Below are 8153 nucleotides of genomic sequence, written 5' to 3'. Positions count from 1 at the left end.
TACAAACACTTGTGGGCGAAAGACCTCTCCTGAACCCACTAACACACACACACACGCGCAGACACACACACGCACACACACACACACACACACCATTGCCTCACCAGCTGCATCACACATTAGTTACGTGTTTGGAAAGGTGAGCCAACAAGAAACCTCCTTGTAAAAACCACAGGAAAAGAACCTTAAAAGATGTCCTAGTTTAGAAATTCTTCTTGCACAGTAAAACACAGACCCCCCCCTCTCTCTCTCTCTTAAGCTTAAAAATCCAAGCTGTGGATTGTGGTAACTTCTACACTTGGATGCTCTTGTTTCAAATGTCTGAGGATATTTCGCTGGTACTCTGACGCCACTTCCTTGATTCGGTCGACTCCGAAGAGCTGGAACAGTTCCGATTTTTTGGGGGGGTTAGCAGGGAGGGGTGTGGGGCAGCACGGGTCTAAACGGAGTCTTTGAAATGTTCCAGCGAGACCAGCGGAGGCAGAGTGGAGCAAAACTATGAAGAGAGAGAGAGCACTCGACATTTGAAGGAACAATCTTTTTCTCTGACGGAAAGGGGCGGAGGTATTGAGGAGAGAGACAGAGGTTGGGATGAGGGGGAAGGGGTAGCTCTCCCAGAATTCATTGTGGCCGGTTGGGGGTGGGGCGTGGGGTTTACAGAGAGAGAGAGAGGGAAGGCGAGCAGCAATTTGTTTTGTCTCTCATCTACGTCATAGGGTTTGTTTGTTTTTTTTCCCCTCCAGATGAGCTGCCTCAGAACTTCTTGGGGCCCCAGGCGGAGGTCTGCTTGGGGGCCACGCCCGTCCCGAACGTGGGGAAGTCCTCGGCGCTGCTCATGTCAGGAGCCTGGGACAAAGAGTTTGATTATGCTCGTCACAGAGACTCAGATGCAAGACGTGATTTAAATGATGAACGGACAAGAGCGATCTACACTGAATGTACAAAATATTAGAGACTTCTTCCTGATACTGAGCTGCAGCCCCTTCTGCAAAATTCACATCTCAACTGTCTTTAACATTTAAAAATCCTTCTGTACATCGTCTGCTTCTCTTTATCTTTGTGACTGGTATGGATTTAATAAGAGATGATTGCTCTGCCCTGGATTCACCTCATCAGTGTGTTTCATGAAAAGACTAAGGGCGTGTGTCCAAATAGCATTTTTTAATGCTATTTAAAAAGCGCTGCCTGGAGCGATTTTGTGAGGAGAAATCAAACGTGGATCATCACGGCAACGTCATCTGAGCAGCTGTTAGCTCACTAACCAGCTGGTTAGCACTTGTAGCAGACAATACAGTGTTGTGGAACAAGCAAAGGCTTACCAGATATTTCCCACACTGCCTTTAAGATGGCTGTTACAGTAGAATGTAAGTTCACTGATTACAACATCCTATTTCTCCATCGGGCACTTTGACCGTATTCCACCGGCCATGCGTGTGCGTGTGCGTGTGTGTGTGTGTGTGTGTGTGTGTGTGTGCGCGTGCGCGTGTGGCCCTGCATGCTGTCGTGTGACAAATAAAAACGGGTTTGTCCGTCTGGTTCTTCTTCTTCTGACTTTCTCCATATTTGTTGTTGCTATGGGAAACGGCAGCGTCTCCGTCATCGCAAGTGAAAAAAGCGGTTTTAACCTTTTCTCAAGAATGTTGTCTTTTGTGTGTCTTGCGGCCACTTCTCATTTCTTTGAATGAGGAAAGGGTGCTGGCGCGAATGGACACACGCCCTAAGTGTCCCTAATGTTTTGCATATCCAGCGTAGAGGGGTGTAAAGTGTCAGCTACCTTGTTGCCCGGGGCGTTCCACGGGGCGTCCCGCACCACGAAGCCCTTAGCCGGACCCGCGCTGCTGTCGTCCGCTCCTCCTCCTCCCCCTCCTCCTCCGTAGCGCGACGGAGGCTTCATGTAGGCCGCCATGGTCTCTGTCTCTGTCACACTGAGCATCTGGGAGAGAGGAAGGAGAAAGCCTTTGACACAGCCAACTACATAAAATGTAGAGTCATATCTATCAGGGTTGAACAACAGTATTTTTCCATACTTTTCCTGACATTATGCACAATTCCCAAAACACTGGCTCTGTCTACATTCATTTCAGTTCATTTTCAATGAGAGCCGTTTTGACGGATCACATCCATATGTTTGTTTTGGGGGAAAATAGCAGCGAACACAGAGACAATGGTACGACAAAAACAAAGATAAAATAGAGAAAGCCGGTATAATGTTGTGATGCCTGGAGGTTTTCTAGGTCAGTTTGTCATTTAATTTATACTCTATAGCCAGTTTATTCTTTCGATGAAGTAGTTCCGTTATGAGCTCAGCCTCCCTGTTCTTCAAAACAAAAAAAACTAGAACGACCGCAACGCGGACTTATGCCTCCGCCATTAGTTCATTCTTGAGTCCAAGTGGATGTTGGAGCCAAATTGGAAGAAATTGCATCAAGGCGTTTCTGTGCAGAATTGGATATTTGAGCCAAATGTGAAGACATTTAGTCAATGTGTTACTGAGATATGGCGTTACCGAGCTTGAAAATGGCATTTGTTAGGTCACTGTGACCTTGACCTTTGACCTTTGATAACCAAAATGGAATCAGTTCATCCTTGAGCCTAAGTGAATGTTTAAGGCGAATCTGATGAAATTCCGTCCAGGCGTTCCTCAGATATGGCGTTAACAAGCTTGAAAATGGCGTTTGAGAGGTCACAGTGACCTTGACCTTTGACCTTTGACCACCAAAATCTAATCAGATCATCCTTGAGCCTAAGTGAATGTTTAAGGTGAATCTGATGAAATTCCGTCCAGGCGTTCCTCAGATATGGCGTTAACAAGCTTGAAAATGGCGTTCGAGAGGTCACAGTGACCTTGACCTTTGACCACCAAAATCTAATCAGATCATCCTTGAGCCTAAGTGAATGTTTAAGGAGAATCTGATGAAATTCCGTCCAGGCGTTCCTCAGATATCGCGGTAACAAGCTTGAAAATGGCGTTCGAGAGGTCACAGTGACCTTGACCTTTGACCTTTGACCACCAAAATCTAATCAGATCATCCTTGAGCCTAAGTGAATGTTTAAAGCGAATCTGATGAAATTCCATCCAGGCGTTCCTCAGATATCGCGTTAACAAGCTTGAAAATGGCGTTCGAGAGGTCACAGTGACCTTGACCTTTGACCTTTGACCACCAAAATTTAATCAGATCATCCTTGAGCCTAAGTGAATGTTTAAGGCGAATCTGATGAAATTCCGTCCAGGCGTTCCTCAGATATCGCGTTAACAAGCTTGAAAATGGCGTTCGAGAGGTCACAGTGACCTTGACCTTTGACCTTTGACCACCAAAATCTAATCAGATCATCCTTGAGCCTAAGTGAATGTTTAAGGCGAATCTGATGAAATTCCGTCAAGGCGTTCCTCAGATATGGCGTTAACAAACATCCGTACGGACGGACGGACGGACGGACATCCGTACGGACGGACAACCCGGATCCATAATGCCTTCGGCCTGGCTTCGCCGGCGGAGGCATAATAATCTACCCGTCCAGGTTTTGATATGGTGATTGGTCTGTCCAACTCTCTCCGATGCCGAGTGAAGAGAACATCCATAGCTGCTCTGCTGAACAGAAGCCACGCTCCATCATTGTCAACTCACATATTCCTCCTCCAGGTTGAGCAGGTGGTCGATGGCGTTGTCGACGGTTTCTGGCAGGCCGGTCACCGTCACTTTGTCCGGTTCATCAGAGCCTGGCTGAGGGAACCGGATATCCACCTGACCGGGAGAAGAAGAGGAGGACACAAAGAGATTAGAACAGAATCGAATCGAATCGAACAGAAAAGAACAGATTAGAATAGATTAGCTAACTATGAACAGACACGTCATCGAAGAGCAAAAAAACGAGCGTCCGACCTTGAACTCCTCCATCAGCTTGCGGATGGCTTTGCCGCGGGCGCCGATGATGCGTGCGTGGGTGCGCGGGTCCAGGTGCACGTCCTGGCTCACCATCTCCTGCAGCTCCGACACCAGCAGCTGGATGGCCCGCCGCGCCTCCTCCACGTTACGCTCGTACCCTGAGATCACGATCACGTCCTGGGGGAGGAACGAGTGGAGAGGGTGAATGATCGATTAAAAAATAAATAAAAAATGAAAAAATTTCCTGGTGTTCTATGCAACTCCTGGCCCAGGGAGACCTTTCCATTATTTTCTAGCCAACTGAATCCTAACCATAGCCAACTCATTTTTCATCCCACGCTCAAAAAATGAATGCAAAAATAAATCATGTCGAAAAGCTTGTCTCCAAATGTATCTGAATTCATACTGCAGTTACATTACGCAGCAGAAGAATCACCATAAGGCAGGGCTCCAGACTAACTTTTCCACTGGTGCGACCAACTTTCTCAGTTGGTCGCACCAGCACCTGATTTGGTCTCTTCTTTTGGCGTACAGCATGTGATTAATCACGACTTTTGCATGCATGATGAAAAGTTGTCTTCATTTGCATACCCTAGTTTTGCATCGATGTAAAGATTGACGGTGAGGTTATCTTCCCACGAGCAGTGATTCAAGGTCGCAGGTTCGCATCCCTGCTCAGCAGCCCCTATTTGTTGGGGAAGTTTTGTTGCAGGAAAACTCATTTAAAATTTGCCAGCCTGTACTGACATTTTGCCTAACCCTCAGTTTGTAAAACCTATGAGTGTACGTGTACTCTGCATATATATACTAGCATATTAATGCAAGCCATCATGACTTGCTTTAATATGCTTTAATAGCCCTAATAACTTGAAATGAGTTTCCTGCACTAAAGTTTTCCCAAACAAATAGGAAAACCTGCCACCTTGGCTCACTAGCTCTGTGCTTTAACCAGTACGCCACCGACCTCACCCTATGGCAACAGAAGCCATAATTATATTTATCGTAAGTGCATTTACTTCTATGACATTGTCTAACCAGTAAATTTGGAAGGGGAATAAAATAACACCCAAGTGCCTACTTGGACATTTCTTTAGACTACCCAAACAAGTAGCATGACAAACATCGCTACAGAATAGGTAGGCCAATCGCTTTGCAGCAAAGGAGATGGAAAGCCCGCCGCAATATCAGGGTAAGCCAATCAGAGGCAGAGTAGGGCGGGTCCTCCCGCTGCCACCCTGCATTTCAGAAATTTGTGGCTCAGGTCTCTGCGACTGCGTGAAATTTTAACGCATTTTTTTCACAGTTTGGAGCCCTGATATGGCTTTCTTTTTCAACATTGTACAGCCCCAACACACACACCCACACACACACAGACACACACACCTGCTGCTCGTCTCCTTTGTCTGGGAACTGGATGCTGACATCGTGGTCTTTCCTGATCTGAGAGATGACCGCTCCCTTGCGGCCGATGATCTTGGGATGGAACTTGGGATCTACAGACATGGTGGCCTTGAAGCTGCGCAGGGCCTGGCAAAAAAAAATCAAATACTGTTCTGATTGTTGGAAGAAAAAACACTGTTTTCCCAACCCCATGAATGACACCATTGAGTGTTTATGTTTAAGTTAAGTGTGAACTATATTTAAAATTTAAATTTCAGGACTTTAGCTCAAAGAGTGAGCAACTTACAATGAGAGCAACAGTAGAATTAGCTTAAACTCCTCGATTAACAACATTACAAACAAACAATAATAATGAGTGAATAATCAGAGCCATAAACAATATTCTTATAGAATAATCATGCAAGAAAGACGTGCTAAGAAAAGTACGAAATAAAAACAGCTAAGAAGAGCGGTAGAAAGGATTTTTTGTTACTTTTTTTTAGAGCAACATAATAAAGTAAAGTAGTAGTAAGGAGTAAAGGAGGAGAAATATGATGTAAACTCTGTGTGTGTGTGTGTGTGTGTGTGTGTGTGTGTACCCTGTCCTCCTGTTCTGCCTGCAGTTCTTTGACCCTCTCCAGCAGACCCAGTTTGGCTCGCTCCACATTCGGCACCTGGCCCGTCACCCGGATCACATCCCACTGCTGCTCTGGCTGCGGCACCCAAATGTTCACCTGCACACGCCCACGTGTGTATACACACACACACACACACACACAAACACACACACACACACACACACACACACACACACACACACACACACACACACACACACACAAATACACCATCTATTTCAGATCGTCGCCTTTTTTTATCCCGCTTCATCTCCACAAGTTTTTTTTAATCTGTAACCAAGTATCTTAACATTTTCTGTAATCAAGGCTGTACTCAAGGCCATTGCAATCTGCAGGACTAGTGTGTGATGTCCGCCACTCGGCCAGACGATGGCGCCAGAGACCCCCGACTGACCTCATACTCCTCCATCATCTTCCTGATCCCGCTGCCCTTCTGGCCGATGATATAGCGATGCAGGTCGTAGGAAACCTCCACGTCCTCCGTGATGGGTACCAGCGCCTGGACGAAAAGGGGACGAGGTCAATGAGAGAGGATCACGGAGGAAAAAGAGCAAAGAGTGAAATTTTAAAGCACATTAGCCCTAGATTAATTTTTGATCAAAGTGACATAGTCAAGTGGGTTAAAATGATCCAAAAAAATAACAGAATGAATGAGACTGAACTAAAATGGGTGCATACCAGCAGAGCGGCCTTGGCCAGTTCACATTTCTCCGCCCGCCCAGAGATGGTGATGATGTCGCCCTTGCGGGGGACAAACTCCGCCTCTGGACTGACCTCACCATTCTCCTGCGGTGGAGCCTCCTGACCTGCAATTGTTACCATGGAAAATGCATTAATAGCCATTCTTTGGTTTGTCTGTTTCCCCGAAAAGAAATGTCATTTTGGGATTAATTCCAATTCAGGTTTACAGAGTCTCTTTAAACATGTCTGATGAACACTCGTATATAGTACACCAAGAAGGTTTTGCGAGGAAAAGAAAAAAGAACATGGACAGTTTTGGACACCTCACCCTGGTCCAGATCTGAGGTAGGCAAATTGAGGTTAAATCCAGCCAAAATGGGTAGTGTGCCTACACACTGATCAGGGCGGGAGATTAACTCTAATCCACTGAATATATCCGCCTTCGTTCACATTGGATTAAAAACCAGTAAACCAGCATGCAGCTGGTAAAGGAATAATGAAAGAAATGTGTCTTGGTGACACTGACACAGTAGCATGAAGACATGCAGACACATCTTGTGTTGTGTGCATCATCTGACCTGCAGCGCTGTCGTCTCTCTCGGGGAACTTGACCTGCACCTCGTGCTCCCGGGTGATGTTCTGGATGCGACAGCCTTTCGGGCCCATGATGGCCCGGTGGTACCGCTGGGGGATCGCCACCTCCACACTCACCTGGGACTCCTGCAGGAGAGACGAGAGAGAGGCGGGGGGACACATCGAACATCAAATGTTTGATCCCCACGACAATCAATGTGTCCTGTTGAAGAGTCCTTGTGGACAATTAACCCCTTGACGCCTCGATTTCTGTGAAATTTCTTTGTTATTAGGAGTTATTTTATTTTATTAATTTGATTTAGTTTCAAATTGAACATAGATATTGATCTCTATGGGCTCCATTTCCCTGAGGTAACTTCTCTTTCTGGAGACATATTAACAGTGACCCTAAAACTGATTTAGCAGACAGAACTTACTTTGATTCAGTTCAGTTCAGTTCAGTTTTTAGCCCCTTATCACACAACAAGCATGTCTCAAAGGCCTTTAAGATTCAAGATTCACTGTGTGTGTGTGTGTGTGTGTGTGTGTGTGTGTGTGTGTGTGTGTGTGTGTGTGTGTGTGTGTGTGTGTGTGTGTGTGTGTGATAAAGTGACAAACCTGCATAGCATCATCACAGTATTACTACATCATATAACTACACACAACATAGGTTACATTACCTCATATACATACTACACATTTTAATAGATTACATTGTGATACTACACAAACACAGCATGTCTTTAGACTGTGGGAGGAAACCGGAGCACCCGGAGGAAGCCCACGCAAACATGGGGAGAACCTGCAAACTCCACACAGAGAGAGGACCACGGTGGAGATTCAAACCAACAACCTTTTTGCTGTGAGGTGACAGTGATTGGGGTCACTTTGCTTTCAATTAATTCAACTTAAATGTAAGTCTAAACTGCAACTCATTTTCTAATGATTTCTTAATTGGTTGAAGGTGAGAAACACCGCCATCCCCCCCCAACACACA

General features: G+C 45.8%; 1 protein-coding gene across 1 annotated transcript in view; it reads right to left on the bottom strand.

The window, feature by feature from the left end:
- Window positions 1-482: 482 nt before the first annotated feature.
- The window catches only part of hdlbpb (high density lipoprotein binding protein b), a gene marked incomplete at its 5' end in the record, with an annotated part of 35895 nt that continues 28224 nt past the window's right edge, over window positions 483-8153 (bottom strand). The window contains 9 exons of the mRNA XM_083639879.1: window positions 483-846; window positions 1775-1933; window positions 3627-3743; window positions 3882-4061; window positions 5268-5411; window positions 5864-5998; window positions 6297-6401; window positions 6581-6708; window positions 7162-7303. Of these exons, the coding sequence (XP_083496005.1) occupies window positions 754-846; window positions 1775-1933; window positions 3627-3743; window positions 3882-4061; window positions 5268-5411; window positions 5864-5998; window positions 6297-6401; window positions 6581-6708; window positions 7162-7303 (1203 nt within the window). The 3' untranslated portion in view covers window positions 483-753. The remainder of the gene's footprint in view (window positions 847-1774; window positions 1934-3626; window positions 3744-3881; window positions 4062-5267; window positions 5412-5863; window positions 5999-6296; window positions 6402-6580; window positions 6709-7161; window positions 7304-8153) is intronic.

Source organism: Poromitra crassiceps (genome assembly GCF_964638095.1).
Source record: "Poromitra crassiceps genome assembly, chromosome: 7".
In the NCBI taxonomy this organism is placed as follows: domain Eukaryota; kingdom Metazoa; phylum Chordata; class Actinopteri; order Beryciformes; family Melamphaidae; genus Poromitra; species Poromitra crassiceps.
The sequence above is the reverse complement of the archived record's forward strand: the minus strand, read 5'-3'. Positions and strand labels throughout refer to the sequence as shown.